General features: G+C 41.3%; 1 protein-coding gene across 1 annotated transcript; it reads left to right on the forward strand.

The window, feature by feature from the left end:
* Positions 1–3,986: 3,986 nt before the first annotated feature.
* Positions 3,987–18,342, forward strand: LOC309695085 (uncharacterized protein). The gene is made up of 8 exons (XM_082515530.1): positions 3,987–4,082; positions 9,767–9,972; positions 10,083–10,208; positions 10,297–10,401; positions 10,517–10,881; positions 17,894–18,035; positions 18,127–18,180; positions 18,261–18,342. Exons 3-5 carry the CDS (start codon positions 10,083–10,085, stop codon positions 10,856–10,858), a joined length of 573 nt encoding a protein of 190 aa, XP_082371656.1. The 5' UTR covers positions 3,987–4,082; positions 9,767–9,972; the 3' UTR covers positions 10,859–10,881; positions 17,894–18,035; positions 18,127–18,180; positions 18,261–18,342.
* Positions 18,343–22,566: the final 4,224 nt, after the last annotated feature.

Consider the following 22,566-nt stretch of genomic DNA (forward strand, 5'->3'; position numbering starts at 1 on the left):
AGTTTCTATTAACTCAATTAGTATGGCTTTATCCAACAGATTGGATCCTGTACAGAACTGCAGGAAAAGCTGAAGATAATTGAAATCAATTTCTCCAATGTACCTTTTCAGGTAACGAGAAACTGTTGACTGGGCAGCTGTCATCTCCTCTGGAAAGTCTAGAAGCTCCTTCACTGTTTTTACAGTTGGTTTTTTTTCTTCAATGAAATGATGCAGTCCTTCTGGTGGGAGTAAACCAGCTACAGAACCCACAATGGGACGCCAGCACTTGATTACAAACATTGGGGCCTCAATAAGTACTTTTTGTCCTGTCTGTGCCAAAACAGGGAGCAGTGTGTCCTTGGTAGGGACCTGCTTGCACTCATGTGCATCAAGTACTTCCAGCAATTCATCTGTATCCACTGAATTGAAGTCATCCAAAGCCTTCAGGAGAACAGATCGCTCTTCTTGTGAGACATACAAAAGAAAGGAATCTTTTAAACTACTGGTTGTCGAGCTGTATCTCCTCCAGAAAGGGTATTGCAAGCTTCACTGGGAAGTAACCAGCTTGTTTCCACCCTACAACAAACATTCTAGCTATAGCCTGCCATTCTTCACACTGAAAGTCATGCCGGATGAATGGCACTGATCAAATCAGTAAGACAATGACCTCTTCTAACAGTCAGTATTACGGGACAAGATCGTGGTTCAGGGGGTGCTTGGTCAGGAATATTGGCCTCTCCTGTCAGCCCCGGTGAGAGAGACAATGTGTGATGAGGTGGATCAGACTCTTTTTCTGTAAACAGTGTTTCAGGGTTTAGTTCAACCACACTAATATCCACCCTGTTATCCCCACTAATAATAACAACTGCAACAGAATCTTCACTTTCACCTACATTTGGCAGACCATCCCATGGTAATGTGTCATTCAGTTCCAAATATCCACTTATGGAAGCTCCATCATTATTTACAAAGTGGTTTGATGGTTCTTAATTTATGTTTTCCACCAACAGATCATCAGCGGCCCGATTATGTTCATTGTCAGTGAGATCTACCACAGAGGGCTGGGTTATTGCATGATCGGCATGTGAGTGAAGTTGGCCCCCCCACCTTCTTCAAATCCAACAAAAGTGGTATCAAACGTTTGTGCTACGTTTGTGCATGCTGCAAAAGTTTATTTTTTGCCGTTTTCATTTTAAAGATATTCAAGAAAAATTTCTAGCGGTCATCAGAGGTCAACCAGCCCCCCACATTAATGGAATCAAAAAAAAACTGGCGTCAAAAGTTTGTGCTACGTTTGTGCTGGTTTGTGCTGCTAAAATTGTCGTTTGTGCTGCCTCTGTTTTAAAGATATTAATGAAAATGCAAACGTCAAAAGGTCAACCAGCCCCCCACATCACCCAAATCAAACAAAAGTTGATGTCACAGGTTTGTGCTATGTTTGTGCTGGTTTGTGCTGCAAAAAATTTTGTTTGTGGCGCTATTATTTTAAAGATAAAGAGGCGGGGTACATCCTGGACAGGTTGCCAGTCTGTCACAGGGCCAACACACAGGGACAGACAACCATTCGCACTCACATTCACACCTATGGGCAATTCGGATTAACCAATTAACCTATCACCACAAGCTGCATGTCTTTGGAGAGAACCCACGCAAACACGGGGAGAACCTGCAAACTCCACACAGAAAGACCCTGGCGTGATGGTGGAATTGAACTCAGGACCTTCTTGCTGTGCAGCAACAGTGCTAACCACCGTGCTGCCGTAATAATAACATTAAATAACATTTATGAAGAAATTTAAAGGGGCATGCCAGTAGGTGCGTATCAGTTTATAATTAGATAAGGTGTTTTGAGCCAATAAGCTGGTTGTGGATCACTGACTACCATGTTTCTTAACATTACCTTACTCCATCTAGTGTGCTACCAGCAGGGTTTATGCTAAAATGCTAATGGTTGTTAAAACATTAACCTAATAATATGTGAACTGTAGCTTTTAAGTCAAATGGTAATATTAACAAAAGTGCTGTCATTTGTATGTGGGCTGTCATGAGCAAGTTGTATAAAATTAACATACACAGGACAGGAGTGCACTTCAGTGATTCAGCAAATCTGAACTCAAAGGCTCCAAACAGCCTGAAGAACTGTAAATCTTAGGTAACTGTCAATGTTACCTGAAAGGGCCGATTTATATTTTTTGCAAGAGTCAAACTTCTGTAGCCATGGTCACAAAAGGCTATTAAATGAGTGGGCTATTAAACATGTGTGGGATTGACACAGACACAGATTTATCTCAACAGTGCACGGATTTATCTACAAGTATTTTGATGATGAGCTATGAACATTGACTACATTCATTTTTATACCGATCAAATGAATTTTGAACTAGATCTTGTTAAGGATAAACTGGTACAACTCTGCCAAAAAAACCAAACATAGCGACCTGTGTTTGGTTTGTGATCACCAGGGGGTGCTATCATACACATTCTTCTTCTGAGAGAAAAAAAACAAGAGTTGAAGAAAACATGTGCTAGCTATCTTATTTGCATTTTTAAGCTAGATTCCATGACCAACAGCAATCATCAACACTTCAATTCACTATGTCAAAACAGTGTATAAAAGTAAGTAATTTTATGTCCACTTAAAGATGTAGAATTAAAGTTATAATCAAATTATAGCAGTAATATATCACATTTTTAATTTTTGCTTGACAGATGCCAAAGAAATCAGTGGTGGACAAAATTGCAGTATTTGAAGTCCTTCGTGCTTCTAAAGAAGCAGTCATAAAAAATGGAAAAGTTTCAACTCCAAGTGATGACATATGGCAAAATCTATGCAAACAACTTGGTGAAAAGATGACACCAAAAGCTCTTTACACTTTTGTTAAATTAAACAGACACAATGTATGGGCTGCTCTGGATTACAGTGATGAAGAGAGACTGACTGACACAGACAGTAGTGACAATGATAATGATTTTGAACAAAGCAGCTCTCCTTTTCAAAACAAAGACTGCAAGACTTTCAATGTGGAGCTCCCATTTGAACAGTGGATACATATGATTCCACATAAAGTCACATACAAAAAGAATACTTTCAAGAAAAGGGAATACACAATTTTGAAACCAGGTACATGGACTCATGTTGTAAACCAGGGAATCTGGAAAGAGGTTACAAGTACATGCACCATTACTTTTAAACGAGCCAAGGTGTACCCCAGAACTGTATCTTGTTTTATTAAATCAGAGGCTTTTGCAAAGAGTGTAGTGGCCAGCTGTACATTACATGTGAAAAGGAACCTGAAAATCACTGCCCAATGGTGCTGAAGTGTGTAATGGCAAACACAGATGAATCCATGCACACTGGCTTTTCTAGGAGAGCCGTGTCCAGAAGTCTGAGGGCACAAGTAAAAAAAGAACTTTGTGAAGGCAGACTGCAGCCCCATGTGTGGAGAGCATCAGAGACAGAAAAGCTGATGGACTTTGGTGATCCAGAGCCAAGCCATCTACCAAATTTGACAACTCTGCGCAAAGCCAAACATGAACAAAATCAACTAGAAGTTGCTCATAAAAACCCAATACTGTCTCTCCACTCATTAAAATACAGTTCCCCTCACAATGGAAGCATTTGGGACATTGGATTAGACAAGTTCTTCTGTCACTACTGGAGTCAAACTCAAATGCTGATGTACAAGATTGAAAAGCACCCCATAGTTGCCTTTGATGCGACTGGCTCAGTTGTAAAAAAGCTTCTCGGGCCTAATGGTTTGTCTGGAAATATCTTCCTGTATCAAGGTGTGTTAACAGGAAGGGACAACTCTCACGTCCCAATGGTGCAAATGTTGTCAGAGAGACATGATGTCCAGGCAATCACAAGATGGTTATCGGAAGTAGGCCGTGAAGTAGTCGTGCACCAGCTGAATGTGCGGAGATCTAAGTCTAGTACGTATATAATACACATCTATACCTCTACCTACTTTAATGACATGATGTTAATAATAAAGTGTCTAAGGTATTGTGCTTACATTTTTTTTTAGAAAGACTTGTCAAAGCAGAAAAACATGCTTTGTTCATTGATGAGGCTCCCCAGAAGATTGCTGCCGCACTGGGTATGGATCACTGCAATGATCACAATGACACTGAATGTTCATTTTACTTAAGAGGGATTATACAGACTTCAGATCTGGGTTAAGACAAAGCCCCTACAGATCTTTACATCACAGTGACCCACACACTGAAACTGAGCTTATGTCTTTTCTGTCTAATGTCCAGTTTAAATTTAAGAATAATGTGCAGCTTGGTCAATGTAATGCACATGAAGCCAGAGCTAAAACACATCACCATTGCAGTGAAATATGTGCAGCTCTGCCTTAAGATGGAGCCCTGTACATTTTGATCTTGTTATTTCTGGGATGATTGTAAAGATAATTTTCATTATTATGGCTAGAATAAAGTGTAAGAGGTATTTGCACTTACAAAGAATAAGACTTTTACTTTTATTGTTTCATAAAAGGTGTCCACAATTTAAACTTTAATTGCAGGAAATTTAATTAAATAAGAATAAGGAAAATAAAATAATCACAAAACAATAATCAGATTACTTAAACTCTACTTATCTAACTAAGATGCTCTAAGCTAATGCTAAGTGTGTTCTTTTCTTTGGTGAGGAGAGGTTGGAGGAAGGATGTAAATCAAAATCCTTCTAAATTAACCGCCTAACACAGCAACAATGAGCAGACAAAAAGGAATGAATTCACAGGTTGGACAGGTTTTCAACTGTGAACCTCTTCGATCCAATCTTTTGGGCTGCTCATCTTGCAGAAGACAAAAAAGAAAAACACAAAATCTCTTCTTCACCTCACCTGTTCACCCCCCCCCCCCCCCTTCTCCTACTGGACGTCATATCTTCCCACACCTTATCTATCAATGTGTAGCTTTTAAAATTGTGAATGCTTCATTACATTTTCATTGTTATTCTTAACATAGAGAATTCATATTCAATCACTTCATGTTTCATTCAGTTTATGTGATTCTACTTCAGTTAGATTTGTCTTTAGGACATTTTCACAAGAACATCCATTGTAACTTAATCCCTTTCCAATTCGAATGCTTTAAAACTCAGTTAATTACCATTTATTTCTCTAGTTATTTTATGATTTAATGAAAACATACATTTTGTTTGTCAGATATTCTTTGAGATTATTAGCTCCACTGTGTCACATTATACACAACACACAGAAACACACACACCAAGGTCAGACACTCTGTGAGGCCTGTTATTAGAATCACTGTTATTCTACAGGGAGTGCAGAATCATTAGGCAAATGAGTATTTTGTCTACATCATCCTCTTCATGCATGTTGTCTTACTCCAAGCTGTATAGGCTCGAAAGCCTACTACCAATTAAGCATATTAGGTGATGTGCATCTCTGTAATGAGAAGGGGTGTGGTCTAATGACATCAACACCCTATATCAGGTGTACATAATTATTAGGCAACGTCCTTTCCTTTGGCAAAATGGATCAAAAGAAGGACTTGACAGGCTCAGAAAAGTCAAGAATAGTGAGATATCTTGCAGAGGGATGCAGCAGTCTCAAAATTGCAAAGCTTCTGAAGCGTGATCATCGAACAATCAAGCGTTTCATTCAAAATAGTCAACAGGGTTGCAAGAAGCGTGTGGAAAAACCAAGGCACAAAATAACTGCCCATGAACTGAGAAAAGTCAAGCGTGCAGCTGCCAAGATGCCACTTGCCACCAGTTTGGCCATATTTCAGAGCTGCAACATCACTGGAGTGCCCAAAAGCGCAAGGTGTGCAGTACTCAGAGACATGGCCAAGGTAAGAAAGGCTGAAAGACGACCACCACTGAACAAGACACACAAGCTGAAACGTCAAGGCTGGGCCAAGAAATATCTCAAGACTGGTTTTTCTAAGGTTTTATGGACTGATGAAATGAAAGTGAGTCTTGATGGGCCAGATGGATGGGCCCGTGGCTAGATTGGTAAAGGGCAGAGAGCTCCAGTCCGACTCAGACGCCAGCAAGGTGGAGGTGGAGTACTGGTTTGGGCTGGTATCATCAAAGATGAGCTTGAGGGGCCTTTTCGGGTTGAGGATGGAGTCAAGCTCAACTCCCAGTCCTACTGCCAGTTTCTGGAAGACACCTTCTTCAAGCAGTGGTACAGGAAGAAGTCTGCATCCTTCAAGAAAAACATGATTTTCATGCAGGACAATGCTCCATCACACGCGTCCAAGTACTCCACAGCGTGGCTGGCAAGAAAGGGTATAAAAGAAGAAAAACTAATGACATGGCCACCTTGTTCACCTGATCTGAACCCCATTGAGAACCTGTGGTCCATCATCAAATGTGAGATTTACAAGGAGGGAAAACAGTACACCTCTCTGAACAGTGTCTGGGAGGCTGTGGTTGCTGCTGCACGCAATGTTGATGGTGAACAGATCAAAACACTGACAGAATCCATGGATGGCAGGTTTTTGAGTGTCCTTGCAAAGAAAGGTGGCTATGTTGGTCGCTGATTTGTTTTTGTTTTGTTTTTGAATGTCAGAAATGTATATTTGTGAATGTGGAGATGTTATATTGGTGTCACTGGTAAAAATAAATAATTGAAATGGGTATATATTTGTTTTTTGTTAAGTTGCCTAATAATTATGCACAGTAATAGTCACCTGCACACACAGATATCCCCCTAAAATAGCTAAAACTAAAAACAAACTAAAAACTACTTCCAAAAACATTCAGCTTTGATATTAATGAATTTTTTGGGTTCATTGAGAACATGTTTGTTGTTCAATAATAAAATTATTCCTCAAAAATACAACTTGCCTAATAATTCTGCACTCCCTGTATTCTCAGATTCATTACACTGGTTAACTTACACATTTTCTTTCCTTTGTTTCATTTATTTTCAACATGCCAGAAACTGAGCATAACTAACCCTCAGTAAAACAAGTTACAAGTTATGGTATCTGGAACAGATTTACATTCAATATTTAGAGTTATATTTTGGACGCACAGACGCGCGCGCGCGCACACACACACACACACACACACACACACACACACTCAGCCATTATAACAGCCATTTCTACTACTCAAACACATTTGCATTTGTTATCTATATGTAGAGGCGGCACGGGGCGTGAGACTTTTATCTCTTTCTATCTTCTATCTTAAGACACATTACAGGGTTTTGTAATTGGAAACTGGGTTTTTTGTATGGTTGGTCTGGAAAATTTGTTTGATACTTTGTGGTGCTTGCATGGTCCTTGAGACATGGTGCTTGTAAAATCCCTCTATAATCTGCACAAGGGACTGGACATGTAAATGCAGTGTATGTGTTAGCATAGCATATTAATACATGTAGTGTTCTCTTTGTGTTTTTACAGATGACCTCGAGAAGCAACCCCAGAGCAGAACAATATTGAAATTGTTTTTTGGACTGTTGGGCGGATATATTATTGCCATAACTGGTCACCGAAAGGGAGTGATCATCAACATGACTACTGAGGAGGTTGAAATGGCAGAAAAAGCTAAGCAGGGTGCCCGCATCATCCGTGTATGTACTAAAACGATATAAATCTAAGTATACATAGACATTTTTTTATTCAGCTGAATAAACATGTCTTTTCATGTATTAGGTTAAACAGCACAAAACTCAAAGATATCATGGGCAAGCAGCTGTCCCCCTGTACAAGAATGAGTATACCTGGTTGCAGCGTTACAATCATATCAGAGAGTATGTTGAAGGCGGTTCGGAGGCACCGACTTTTTTCCACAGTTCTAGTGGAGGTGTTCTTCATAGACTACCGGTATTTTTCAAGGCAGCCTGGGAGATGATGAATCTGGGGATTGCCCCCACCTTCAACATGCTACGTTCCTCCTGTAGCACTTACAGCGGGGAAAATAAGTATTTGACACATCAGCATTTTTATCAGTAAGGGGATTTCCAAGTGGACTATTGACACAACATTTCCACCAGATGTTGCCATCAAGCCAAATATTGACGTCATACAAACAAATCAGAACATATAAGTATACAAGTTAAACCACAATAAATAAAGTGAAATGACACAGGGAATAAGTATTGAATACATGGAGATAACAAGGGGCAAAATGACATAGAAAGCCAGGAGATCACCTGAAATCTGTCAGTATTGATAGAGAAATCCTGTCCCCTATCAGTACTAATTGATATCAGCTGCTTTAGTCCTAATTGATGGCCTATAAAGGCTCCTCATTACCCAGAAGGCACACAGGAAAGACTTCATGATGGGTAAAAGCAAAGAACTCTCTCAAGATCTTCGTAATCTTATCGTTGAAAAGCATTTTGATGGGAATGGTTATAGGTGCATTTCCAGAATGCTGAATGTTCCTGTGAGCACTGTGGGGGCCATTATCCGGAAATGGAAAGTGCATCAGTTCACCATAAACCTGCCACGATCAGGTGCTCCACGCAAGATCCCTGTCCGAGGAGTCCAAAGAATAATCAGGAGGGTTCTCCAAGAGCCAAGAACCACTCGGACAGAACTTCAGGAAGACCTTGCATCAGCAGGTACTGTTGTTTCAAAGAAAACTATAAGCAATGCACTGAACCGCCATGGCATCCATGCACGCTCACCACGCAAGACTCCATTGCTGAACAAAAAGCATGTCAAGGCTCGGTTAAAATTTGCGCAACAGCATTTGGAGAAGCCTGTGGATTATTGGACGACTATAGTATGGTCAGATGAAAGCAAAATTGAACTTTTTGGCAGTCATTCTACACACCATGTTTGGAGAAGAAATGGCACTGCTCACCACCCCAAGAACACCATACCAACAGTCAAGTTTGGGGGTGGAAGCATCATGGTTTGGGGCTGCTTTTCAGCAAGGGGTACTGGCAGACTTCATATTATTGAAGGCAGGATGAATGGAGAGATGTACCGGGACATTCTGGATAAAAATCTGCTGCCATCTACCAGGAAGCTAAAAATGAAAAGAGGGTGGACATTTCAGCAAGACAATGATCCCAAACACAAGGCCAAGGAAACAATGAAGTGGTTTCAAAGAAAGAAAATCAAGTTGCTTGAATGGCCCAGTCAATCACCTGACCTAAATCCCATAGAAAATCTATGGAGAGAACTGAAGATTAAAGTTCATAAAAGAGGCCCAAGGAACCTTCAAGATTTAAAGACCGTTTGTGTGGAAGAATGGGCCAGAATCACTCCTGAGCAATGCAGACGACTGGTCTATCCATACAAGAGGCGTCTAGAAGCTGTAATCACCAACAAAGGCTTTTCTACAAAGTATTGAATAAAGTGTGTTCAATACTTATTCCCTGTGTCATTTCACTTTATTTATTATGGTTTAACTTGTATACTTATATGTTCTGATTTGATTGTATGACTTCAATATTTGGCTTGATGGCAACATCTGGTGGAAATGTTGTGTCAATAGTCCACTTGGAAATCCCCTTACTGATAAAAATGCTGATGTGTCAAATACTTATTTTCCCCGCTGTATGTGAGAAAACTTTTCATTTTTATTTTTTGACACACAATGAAGTAGGTTAAAGTGTCATGGGTTTTATTCATGTGGTTTCTTTTTAAAACATTATTCTTTCAGGCCAAGCGACAGTTGGGACGTAAATCTTACGACAGAGTGGCAACATTTATGTGCCATGATGCCATCACAGCCAAAAGATTTTATCAAGGTTATTTAAATAAGCTAAAGTGAAGTCATATATTTATCTATACACTTACATTTATTCATATTTAGTAATATTGCTTTGCACAGCTGAGGACCCTGCAGAGGACACACTCCAGAGCCGAGCACTGACCACCAATGCAATTGCAACATATGCAGCAAATAAAAGGAAAAGGAGAGAGGACAGAGGATCTGTGCAGGACGAGGACAGTGAAGGATCTGACAAGGAAGAGCAGCAGTCATCAGGAACAGAGGAGCTTTTAGACAGAACGCTCTTCCAGTGTAGCAGTAACAAGGTATGTGTGCCCTGATTCCCTTGGTAAGAGTTTTGATTGGTTGCACTTCTTTCATATATAATCATTTACTCCATCATGAACAAAACATATTTAATTTGTACCATAAACAGATGGTGAGCCCAGGTCAGGGTGAGGTTGCCTGTAGTGCCGGAGCCACAATAAGAGAAACTAAACAGGATTTGAAAAAGGGGGTGGAGCATCTACAAAAAGTGACATACCAGTTGCGCAAGAGAAAAGTATGTAATGTATGTTCTTGTGCTTGTTTTTAGTGTTTTCACTGATTACTAATCTTTTACCTTTTTACTTTTACTTTTCTAAAATCAGATGGTGGTCTTTTACAAAAATGATAGGACAGATGTGGGGAAACTCACACAAGAAGACAATCCAGAAGAGGAGGAGGAGGATGAAGCGAGGGAATGGGTTCCTAAGGTGGGCAGGAAAAATCCAGCAGAGTTTCTTCTCCTGCAGTTAAAGATGTAAGTGTTTTGTTTCCACACATCCATGAAAAATGAGTAAAATATATATTTTTCTGTTCTAATAACAGTCTGTGAGCTCATCTGAAGATGATGGGACAGATGACTGGAAACCCACACAGGATGAATCTGAAGGCTATTCAGAAGAGGAGGAAGAACAAGAACGTAAAAGGATTCCTAAGGTAGCCATGAAAAACAAAACTGGGTGTCCTGTGCCACAAAGAGATGTGAAATTCATCCTCAGTTTCAGTGCTTCCACAATCAATCCATCAAAAATGACCAAACATATTGTTGTCTTCTCTGAAAACAGATGGTGGCAGCATCTGAAGAGGATGGGACACATGATAGCAGACCCACACAAGATGAATCTAAAGATGATTCAAAGGATGAAGCAGAACATTTGGGACAAATGATTCACAAAGTGGCCATGGAAAAGGTAAAATTTGTCCTCTGTTTCAGTGCATTCAACAAAATATGTCTTTGTATTCTTCTGCGTCAGATGGTCAGCTCATATGAAATATGCAAGGAGTAAAGGTATTGAAGGTACATGAGTTTAAATACCTGGAGTCAAGCATCCAAAGCAACAAGCAGTGCAAAAGGCCAGGCAGGGGATGGCAGGGCTCAAGATGCTAAGATTTTGTTTGGGAGTGACCAGAATGGAGAAGATTAGAAATGAGTGCATCAGAGAGACAGCTCATGTTGAGCGGTTTGGAGACAAAGTTAGAGAGGCAAAGCTGACATGATTTGGACATATGTAGAAGAGGCATAGTGAATATATTGTTCCATATGGAGTTGCCAGGCAGGAGGGAAAGAGCAAGCCCTTAGAGGGAGTTCAAGGATATAGTGATGGAGGATATAGATAGGGTTGGTATGAACGAGGAGGCGGCTATGGATAGAATAAGATGGAGGCAGATGATCCACTGTAGTGACCCCTAAAGGGAGGAGCCAGAAGAAGAAGAAGAACTCAGCTTATTCGAAGAGGATGGAACATGATGGGAAACCTCCACCAGATAAATTCAAAGACAATTCAGAAAAGATGTGTTTGAGGAAGAGGTGAGTTAGCTGCAGTCCATTTTAGTGAGGTCATGAGGAGGAGTAGAAAGCTGCAGTAAATCTAATGATCGTGCTCGTGTATGTATAATACCAGCAGTGAGTTCTGAGGACTTGGACGGTCCAAAAACTATTTGCTAACAAATCAGCACAGGCACTTATAGTGGTGCACTATTACAAAATGCTTTTACTCACAAATAGGGGGCTAAAGTTCATTCCTTGCAGTTTGATTTGTTTCTAAAACAATCAATACCAACATGAAACTGGTTTATAATTTTTTTCTTGTTCTTGCATTTCTTTTTTTTTTTTTTTATTAAAGTTTTTGCATCGACTTTTACAAAAGATAAATTGAACAATATGCCGTTTTCTTTTTAAAGAACATAAAGCAATATAAAACATACATTCCCACCTCATGATTATAGCAGTACCAGTGGGTGTACAAACAGAAAAAGGAAAAAGTCCAATCTAATAATACTAGTAACAAACCCAAGGGTACAAGACAACAGTTCCTGAGTGTACAAAGGAGATGTGGAGAGTATCCAGAACCCACACCCCCACACAGACACATAAAAACCAAAACACACAAAAAAAAAAAAAAAAAAAAAAAAAAAAACCACAGATGATAAGTGGTCAGCTTAGTGATAGGGATAAGTCAATTCTGTTAGAGAAAACAAAATATGTATAAAGTAGTTAAATAAATACTAGGGCGCAGGCACAATAGAATCCATATACTTAAACTTAGGCCTCTTACTTAAACATAAGATAAGAAAAAAATAAAATATGATAGAGTCTGAGCTGGCTAATTGGGAGCATTGCGAGACCGCAAAGTCTGAACATGGTCAAAAAAGGGTTGCCAGGTCTTAAAAAATTTGGCCGTAGACCCGCGTAGGGTGAATTTAATCTTTTCGAGTTTGCTAAAGTGCAAAACGTCTCTGATCCAGATTTCCCAGGATGGGACGGAAGGGGACTTCCAACATAACAATATTCTGCGTCTTGCCAATAAGGTGAAAAATGCTACCAGATCCGCTTGAGGCGTCGGCAAGGCAACTGAATCAGGAAGAACCCCAAACAAAGCAGTTAAGGGCACAGGTTGGAGGGTTAGCTGGGTGATCTTAGATAAAATCAAGAAAATATTAATCCAGTATTGTTTGAGGGATGAACATGACCAAAACATATGCATTAAAGAGGCAGGTGTTTGATGACAACGGTCGCAATCAGGGCTAAGATTGGGGTATATTTGAGCTAGTCTGGCCTTAGTCCAATGTATACGGTGCAGAATCTTACATTGAATCAGCCCGTGTTTGGCACAGAATGAGGAGCCATGGACCCGGTAAAGAATTTTATCCCAAGAGTCATCCTGAATCACACACCCCAGATCCTGCTCCCATGCCAATTTAATAGCCGAGATTGAAGAATTGCCAAAGGAGCATATTCTCCCATACAAACAGGAGATCAGGCCCTGTAATGAAGGGGGAGGCGATAGAAGGTTATCAAAGTCATGATAAGAAGGTCTAGATGGAAACTGAGAGGATTTCTCCTTAACAAAACTCCGGATTTGTAAATAGCGAAAAAAGTGACTTTTTGGAAGGCCAAATTTCAATGAGAGCTGTTCAAAGGAGGCAAATGTATTCTGAATGTACAGATCAGAAAAAGACCTAATACCCAAAGAGGCCCACAAATAAAAAGCACCATCAGCTAACGAAGGCTGAAAAGAGGGATTTTTCACAATGGGTGATTGAAGGGGAAAAAAGGTCAACTTAAAGTAACGACGAAATTGATACCATATTTTCAAGGTAACTTTGACAATAGAGTTATTATAAGAACCTGCACTCGGAGGCTGCTTTTGGGCATAAATCAGGGCTGGTAAAGAGGCTGAGACACAGGAAGAAGTCTCCAAACTGAGCCAGGCCGGGGCATTATTCGTGTCCTCCCCCTGTAGCCAATACCTGAGAATACGAATATTACATGCCCAATAATAGAACATAAAGTTTGGTAAAGCCATCCCCCCCATCTTTTTCGGTCTTTGAAGATATGTCTTGCGTATTCTGGGGTTTTTTTTGTTCCAGATGAACCCAGATAGAATCTTGTCTAATTTAACAAAAAAGGAAATTGGAATAAATACAGGGACACACTGAAAAAGAAAAGAAAATCTGGGGAGGATATTCATTTTAATTGTATTTATGCGCCCTGCTACAGACAGATGGAGTAGAGACCATCTGTCCAAATCCTGCCTAACTTTCTCCACAAGTGGGTCGAAATTAAGCTTGAAAAGAGCATGAAAATGACTTGTAATTTTAACCCCTAAATATGTGAAGTTGTCTGATACAACTCGAAAAGGCAGTGCTGTGCACTGATATTTCTGTGCAGCAGCATTCAGGGGAAACAGTTCGCTATTAGCAAGATTCAGTTTATAGCCAGAAATAAGGCTAAACTGTTCAAGTATTGAAAGTACCAAAGGGAATGAGGATGCTGGCTCTGAGATATAAAGAAGCAAGTCATCTGCATATAAGGAGACTCTTTGTTCTATACCATTTCTAAAAACCCCGGTGATACCTGGGTTTGATCTTAGCGATATGGCTAGGGGCTCAATTACGATTGCAAATAGCAATGGCGACATAGGACAGCCCTGCCTAGTCCCCCTAAACAGGGGAAAGAAGTCAGAGCATGTGCCATTTGTTTTGACAGCGGCAAGCGGGGAAGTATAAAGAAGTTTCAACCAGGAGATGAATATTTTACCAAAGCCGAATTTATCTAAAACATAAAAGAGGTATCCCCACTCTACCCTGTCAAAAGCCTTCTCAGCATCTAAACTGATCCCAAACTCAGGGCTGTTGGAGTCTGAGGGATTGTAAAGGACATTAAACAAACGTCTAAGGTTAGAGAAGGCGTATCTCCCTTTAATAAAGCCTGTTTGGTCCAGATTGATTAGAGATGGTAAGACTGCTTCTACACGCCTCGCTAGAAGTTTAGCAAGGATTTTATAATCCACATTTAACAAAGAAATGGGACGGTATGAGCCACATTGTAGTGGATCCTTATCCTTTTTTAGGATCAGGGATATAGATGCCTGCAGTAGAGAGGGTGGGAGGGATCCAACTTCCAGTGAGTGCTTATACATATTTATCATGAGCGGAGCCAGTTTAGGCATGAATTTACGATAGAACTCAACCGGAAACCCGTCCTGTCCGGGACACTTAGAACACTGCAGTTTGCTGATAGCTTGCATGATCTCTTCTACAGTTACTGGTCCCTCCAGCTGGAGGCTGTGTGTCTGATCGATTGATGGGAGCTTAAGATGATTGAAAAATGAGTCCAAAGCCTCCGTACTAAATGCACACTCAGACGCATAGAGAGATGAATAAAAGTCTCGAAATTGGTCATTAATTATTCTAGGATCCATAGAGACACCACTTAATGTCTGAATCCGAGGAATGGAGTGTGCAGCTGCTGCACTACGGAGCTGATGAGAGAGCAGTTTACTGGCCTTATCCCCATATTCATACTGGGAGTACTGACATTTCAGCAACATCTCTTCAGCCCGAGCAGAGGACAGGTGATCAAACTCAGTCTGCAAAGACAGCCTATCATTATAGACCTCTGGTGCCGGGCAAACGGCATACAACTCGTCTAATTGCGATATGCGTATTATGAGCTCGGACAATTTTGCTTTCCTTTGGTTTGCCTCAAAACCAGCATAAGATATAATATGTCCCCTGATAAAAGCCTTAAATGTTTCCCACAAAATAGAGGGTGATATTCCGGGTGTAGTATTTGTCTCTATAAATAAGTCTATCTTGGAATTCAGAAATGTGGTGAACTTATCGTCTGACAGCGAGCGTGTATTCAAACGCCATGGAGCTGGCGGAGAACATTGGCCCACTGCCAAATCTAGAGTCAACGGAGCATGATCTGAAATGACAATAGCACTATGAGAGCAAGAGCGAATCTGTGAAGTAAGTCGACTGTCCAGTAGGAAGTAATCAATACGAGTGTATGTATGATGAACAGGGGAGAAAAAGGTGTATTCTCTACGTGTAGGGTTGAGGAAACGCCAGGCATCAATAACAGAGAATTCTTTAAGGAACGTATTAATAATTTTGGAAGAGTTGGATTGCCTACCAGGCTTATTTGAGGATCGATCCAGCGGCCCGAGCCAGCAATTAAAATCGCCACCAAGAACCAAATAGTGGGAAGAGAAATCAGAAATTTTAGTGAAAAGAATACTAAGAAAATTTGGATCGTCCCAATTGGGAGCATAAACATTGGCAAAAATAAATTTAGTGTTCCAAATACTACCACTCACAATAATGAATCTACCATTCTGGTCCACTATAACCTTAGAAGAAACAAATGGCACTGATTTGTGTATTAAAATAGCAGCACCACGAACTTTGGAATTAAATGTAGAGTGATAGAGTTGACCCACCCACCCCTTGCGAAGTCTAAAATGATCTGAAATTTTTAGGTGTGTTTCTTGTAAGAACACAACCTGGGCGCCCAAAAATTGCAAATGATGAAGGACCTTGCTCCTTTTAATAGGTTGGTTCAGGCCTTTACAATTCCAGCTACAGAACTTAAATGAGTAACCTGCTTGTTGATTATTAATATTTAATTGCGGTGCCATATTAAAACATAGGTTGAGAAAAGCCACAGCTGACCAATGAAAAACACGCAAAAAACAAAATCAGTGTACAGAACAGTACAACATAAAAACAAAAAACACCCAAACTTCCCCCTAAATGCTGAAGCATCTTCCCTAACAAGATGCGCGCACCCCTCGCTAAACACACCCCTGAGCACTTCCTCCCAACCATTCGAAGTCCCAGTTGAGTTTAAGCTCCGTGCATTACAAGGCAAAGACAAATCAAGGATTATATGAGAGTATATTAGAACGAGACACATCCTAAAAAAAAAAAAAAAAAAAAAAAAAATTATTTCAAAGAAATTAAGCAAGATGGACATATCAGCCCATGGACTAAGACACTTATGTACCCTGAGAGGCTGGGCCCCCCAGGATCTTATTGGCAAAGTCCGTGGCAGACGCAGGATCAGTAAACTTACGTATAACTCCATCTGGAAGTGTCACCCTCAGTTCCGCAGGGTAGAACAGGCAGAACTTGATCCCAGGACAGGAATGCAGAAGGCGCTTGACACCAGTAAACTGTGAACGCTTTTTAGCCACTGCAGGTGTAAAGTCTGGAAAAATGGAAATCCTTCTGCCCTGGTAAAGTAGAGGAGAATTTGCCCCTGCAAGACGTAGCAGCTGTTCCTTGACATGGAAGTAATGGACTCTAATGAGAAGTGGGCGAGGAGGCGTTCCCTCTCTGGGCTTTGACCCAAGGGACCTGTGAACCCGATCTAACAAGGGTGCTTCATTCAGTTTCAGAAGATCTTGCAGGAGATGGGAAATAAACTCCCTAGGGTTGGAAGACTCCAAACCCTCGGGGATGCCAACAAGGCGAATATTGTTACGCCTTGATCTTCCTTCTAGATCCTCACATTTAGCTTGGAGTTGTCTGACCTCCTCCGTTAGGACCTTTACAGCAGATTGAAGAGAAGTCAGGTCGTCACTGCAGGTTGTAGCTGAAAGCTCCAAATCTTTAATGGTAGTCCCTTGAGCATTAACGGTGGCCTGTAGGGTGGTTATAGCAGCTTTAAACTCAGCCTTCACAGATGATATTTCTGACCGCAGTGTATGGGTAACCGTGTCAATCTTGCATTCAAGCTTGTCGCAGATGTCCCGTTTCAGAGCCTCCAATGCTCTGGTAAATGTGGCTTCACCGAGCGGTGCGCCCGCACCCTGCTCGTAGCTGCTCTCTGTGATAGCCGCGTCACGTTGGGATTCGCGGCCCAGCTCCGGGCTCTGAGAACCACCCGCGCCGGCTTGACCCCGTTTTCGACGGTGCTCCCTCTTATCTGCCATTGTACAAAAAGAAAAATGAAGAGCAAATGGTGAGGCTTTTAGTGGGAGAACTTGATTGCCCGGACGCAACTGCTACGGTCACCACAGCCAACCAGGAAAGAAGCTCCTACGGCCTTTCCCAGAAGTTGTCAAAAGTAGGTTTCCCGACCTCAGAGAGTGAAAAAATAAAAAAAATAAATAAACGAGCGGATGCTCGGCGGCAAGAACGGTTATTTAGAGCCTACAGGGCTGATATAGTAAATGCGGATGCGTCTTAAACCAATATTTTTGTCATTGCTTTGCGGAGCCCCGGGAGACACGTCTTCACACCATAGTCTTCTTGCATTTCTGTGTGTTATATGTACAGGACAGAGAAACGGCGATGAGCTCATTACGATTACAGCACCAAATTCCAGTTGTTACATAACAAATCTGAACATTACATCTAGATGAGCTAAAGTAACCTTGTTTTTCTTTGTCAATCATCATTTTTCAGATGCAGCAGGCCTATGTAAGCCAAGACAAAGCAATGACTGTGAATAAGAGTTCAGAAAAAAGGGTGATTCACCAAACCAGATGCTTGAAGAGGCTCACTTTTCATCAATCAACTCTCTTTGAAGACACCATACCCAGATCTGGTAACTGGAAACCAGCAGCTGTAGTAAAAATACACAAGTTCAAAGAACTTTAAGGTGAAGTGGTATTTATTTATTTCTCATTTGGTCTTAGATAACAACAAGAAAGACCAAAGTGGAATGTCATCTGCAGCAATAATAACCTCAGGTAAATATTAACATTATATTGCACAATATGAACAATGTTAAGTTAATGAGTAAGTAAATGATTATTTTCTTAAAATAAAGAACAACTGGAGGAGAAAGAGATACAAGAAGAGTCTCTGGAGAAGATGAAGAGTGAAGACAAAGTAGGAGAGAGAAAAGAAAAAGTACAGCAGGAGCCTCTTAAGAAGATGAAGAGTGAAGCCAAAGTAAGAGAGAGAAAAGAAAAAGTACAGCAGGAGCCTCTGAAGAAGATGAAGAGTGAAGCCAAAGTAAGAGAGAGAAAAGAAAAAGTGCAGCAGGAGCCTCTGGAGAAGATGAGGAGTGAAGCCAAAGTAAGAGAGAGAAAAGAAAAAGTGCAGCAGGAGCCTCTGGAGAAGATGAGGAGTGAAGCCAAAGTAGGAAAGAGAAAAGAAAAAGTGCAGCAGGAGCCTCTGGAGAAGATGAGCGGCAAAAGGAAAAGGAAGGAAGAAAAGATACAGGCAGAGCCTCTGGAGAAGATGAAGAGTGAAGCCAAAGTAGGAAAGAGAAAAGAAAAAGTGCAGCAGGAGCCTCTGGAGAAGATGAGCGGCAAAAGGAAAAGGAAGGAAGAAAAGATACAGGCAGAGCCTCTGGAGAAGATGAAGAGTGAAGCCAAAGTAAGAGAGAGAAAAGAAAAAGTACAGCAGGAGCCTCTGGAGAAGATGAGCGGCAAAAAGAAAAGGAAGGAAGAAAAGATACAGGCAGAGCCTCTGGAGAAGATGAAGAGTGAAGCCAAAGTAGGAAAGAGAAAAGAAAAAGTGCAGCAGGAGCCTCTGGAGAAGATGAGCGGCAAAAGGCAAAGGAAGGAAGAAAAGATACAGGCAGAGCCTCTGGAGAAGATGAAGAGTGAAGCCAAAGTAAGAGAGAGAAAAGAAAAAGTACAGCAGGAGCCTCTGGAGAAGATGAGCGGCAAAAAGAAAAGGAAGGAAGAAAAGATACAGGCAGAGCCTCTGGAGAAGATGAAGAGTGAAGCCAAAGTAGAAAAGAGAAAAGAAAAAGTACAGCAGGAGCCTCTGGAGAAGATGAGCGGCAAAAGGAAAAGGAAGGAAGAAAAGATACAGGCAGAGCCTCTGGAGAAGATGAAGAGTGAAGCCAAAGTAGGAAAGAGAAAAGAAAAAGTGCAGCAGGAGCCTCTGGAGAAGATGAGCGGCAAAAGGAAAAGGAAGGAAGAAAAGATACAGGCAGAGCCTCTGGAGAAGATGAGCGGCAAAAGGCAAAGGAAGGAAGAAAAGATACAGGCAGAGCCTCTGGAGAAGATGAAGAGTGAAGCCAAAGTAGGAAAGAGAAAAGAAAAAGTGCAGCAGGAACCTCTGGAGAAGATGAAGAGTGAAGCCAAAGTAAGAGAGAGAAAAGAAAAAGTACAGCAGGAGCCTCTGGAGAAGATGAAGAGTGAAGGGGGAAAAAGGACTCTGAAAATAAGGTGCAATTTATTCCATTGCTCCCAGTAAGCCCAAGAAATGCCTTATTTGAGGGCTTTTGCATTGTATTTGTTTTTGAAGATCCCACTTTTTTATTACATAAAAGAGTTGTTAATAAAAAGTGATCATCTAATACTGTGTCCAATGAGTTACTGTCACGTTTATTTTCTGGAATCACAAGTGCTCTCAGACTTGACATTATATATTTCCACCATATGTGAGATCAGTCAAATTAAGAAAGGAGACATGCTTCTTGAAGAAGTAAAAGTCCAAGCTTAAGACATATTTTCAGTATGTAAATGTTGAAGTTTTGGGGTATGTTGTACTATACAGTCAAACCATTTGATGCCATTTGGTCCTATATCTACACAAATTTCAGTTGTAAAATCACAAGGCTAATAAGTTCACATAAACTTCATAACTTAATCAGAATGTACATAGATGTCCTACCACTGGGGGAAAGACCAAGCACCACAATCTACCACATTTTCTGAACCACTTGCTCTCATCCACATAGGGAGCCGCATTGAACTTGTTAATCTAACAAAAGAAAAAGTGACCTCAATTTTGCAGCGGTTTGCAGATTTGTTCTCCCACCTGCCCGACTTTAAATGGTAAATGGCCTGCATTTGTATAGCGCTTTTCTAGTCCTTAAGGACCCCAAAGTACTTTACACTACATTCAGTCATTCACACACTGGCAATGGCAAGCTACATTGCAGCCACAGCTGCCCTGGGGGGCACTGACAGAGGCGAGGCTGCCGGCCACAGGCGCCACCGGGCCCTCTGACCACCACCAGTAGGCAAACATGGGGTTAGTATCTTGCCCAAGTATATTTGGCATGCAGCCAGGAGGCAGCCTGGGATCGAACCACCGACCTTCTGATTAGTGGCTGACCTGCTCTGCCACCTGAGCTACAGCCACCCCAGAAACTTACTTTGCTCAAAGAGCGCTATTTTGAAACACAGCCTGGGGTGATAATGCACTCATAGCCTGACTCGAGCACAACAGGCAAATTGTTCAGAAGAAAATGGGCAAAATGTTGAAACTGGGAGTGATAGAAGAGTAACACATTGTGTAGTGTTTCCTCACTTGTAGGGAACAAAGATCCTATGGAACGCCAGGACTGCCATAATGAATTAATTAAATACACCATTAAATAATTAATTAAATGTGGCAATAATTAATTAAAATCAGAAATAATTAATTACATAAATATTTACGACACATGTAATTAATTAATTATTGACACATTTAATTAATTATTTATTTATTTCACTTGGGTTTTTCTCCACATCACTTGCTGCTTCACCATCTGTAGCTGTAGCGCCACTGTCACCTCATCCGCCTGCAGTCACCCTTCTGCCATCTTCTTCACCGGCTGCTATGTCGCCACCTGGACCTGCCCTGCGTGAGCAGGAGCTCGGCGAGCCGGAGGAGCCCGCGAGGCAGCAAGAGGAGCAGGAGCACCTCAGCGAGCAGGAGCCAGAGCTGGAGCTCAGCGGGCAGGAGCTCGGAGAGCGGGAGAAGCCCGCGCCGCCAGCTGCGCAGCTCAGCGAGCCGGAGCAGCTCAGCGAGCCACCAGCTGAGGAGCCAGCGCCGCTGCAGCTCAGTGAGCCGGAGCAGTGTGTTTGTGTAGATGAAACTACAGGGTTATTTGCTGTGCAGAGAACTGGCCATGGGTTCTCTGTGCCAGTTCACGTTCAGAGGAAAACATGGGGGATGTCTCACAATATCAGATGTGAGCTGGAGGAATGTCAGCAATACCAGTTGCTGGCCCAGCGGAGCGGACTAGGCTTCAGTTTATGTGAGCACCTTCGCTCACTAGATTACTGCCGAGAAACTGTAAAGGAGGTTTTTCTTCAAGAGCACATCGTGATGGAAATGGTGGACCTTAAATTTTTTGGAGAGGCCAAAGCTGCTACATGCATAAAGAGACAGAAAGCTGCCCAGATGGCATATGCTCCACTTTGTGTGAGGGTGGATTTTGGTGGATCCTCAACACAGATCTGTTTGTCTGTATTTGAGCCGGAAATACACAGTTTCTGCCGTCTTGGCAGAATATTTGTGACTTATAATGCTCTGAGGAACACCTGGCATTGTGCTTGTGCAAAGCCTCGAATATCATGTCCTCATAAAAACATAGCTAAATGGCATCTCTTCCAGACACAGAGAGACATCTTCAAATCAACTGTACCACTATCATCAGGCACCCCATCACAGATGACTCAGGAGAGTTCTTCCTTTGAGGACAATGCCGCAGAATTCAACTTGTCCCAGAGCTGAAAGGCTGGCTGAACAGTCAAGTTGTTGAACAGTTCTTTGCAAACATGAGGAAAAGCAATTACTTTTTAAGTAATATGAGTCCATCCACACATGTGTTTTTGATGAGAAATATAACTCATCATTATAACACTGTCACCAACAAGAAACTTCTGGAGAGGCAGCTACGACATGGTCGACTTGGAAAGATCAATATCTCATTGTCAGCACTGGGTCAAGCTGTTGTAGGTAAGTATATGCATTGTCTTATGACCAGAACGCTACCACACAAATACAAATCTTTTTTACACACACACAAATTCTTTTTACACATACAAAACTGATTTACAAGTACAAAATATTTATGACCACATTTTGACCCCTTGGATTTGTTCCTATCTGTGTGTGTATATTCTTTTCTTTGTGTACCTAGCCCCAAAGGTGTGCAATAAACCCAGAGAAACCACAGAAACAGTGTTGAACCCAGCACCTTCAATGTCTGGTGACACTGGTAAAATTTCTTATTTTGAATAGTGATTGTCATATATAGGTGAAATAATAATCTTGCATTCATTATCTTGTTGTAGTTGAGGGCTCATAAACGAATTTGTTACATGCTGTTTCAAATGAATTTCCTTCTATAAATAGTGCTCATTTTTCTTGCATTTGTATGCATTTAATATGCATTC

The sequence above is a fragment of the Aulonocara stuartgranti genome, assembly GCF_965226115.1.
Source record: "Aulonocara stuartgranti genome assembly, chromosome: 19".
Lineage (NCBI taxonomy): Eukaryota > Metazoa > Chordata > Actinopteri > Cichliformes > Cichlidae > Aulonocara > Aulonocara stuartgranti.

Coding starts and splice junctions, on each gene's coding strand:
- LOC309695085 (XM_082515530.1), top strand. CDS start 10,083: ATGGTGAGCCCAGGTCAGGGTGAGGTTGCCTGTAGTGCCGGAGCCACA. Junction 10,209..10,296: donor ACCAGTTGCGCAAGAGAAAA/GTATGTAATGTA, acceptor TTCTAAAATCAG/ATGGTGGTCTTTTACAAAAA. Junction 10,402..10,516: donor CGAGGGAATGGGTTCCTAAG/GTGGGCAGGAAA, acceptor TTCTAATAACAG/TCTGTGAGCTCATCTGAAGA.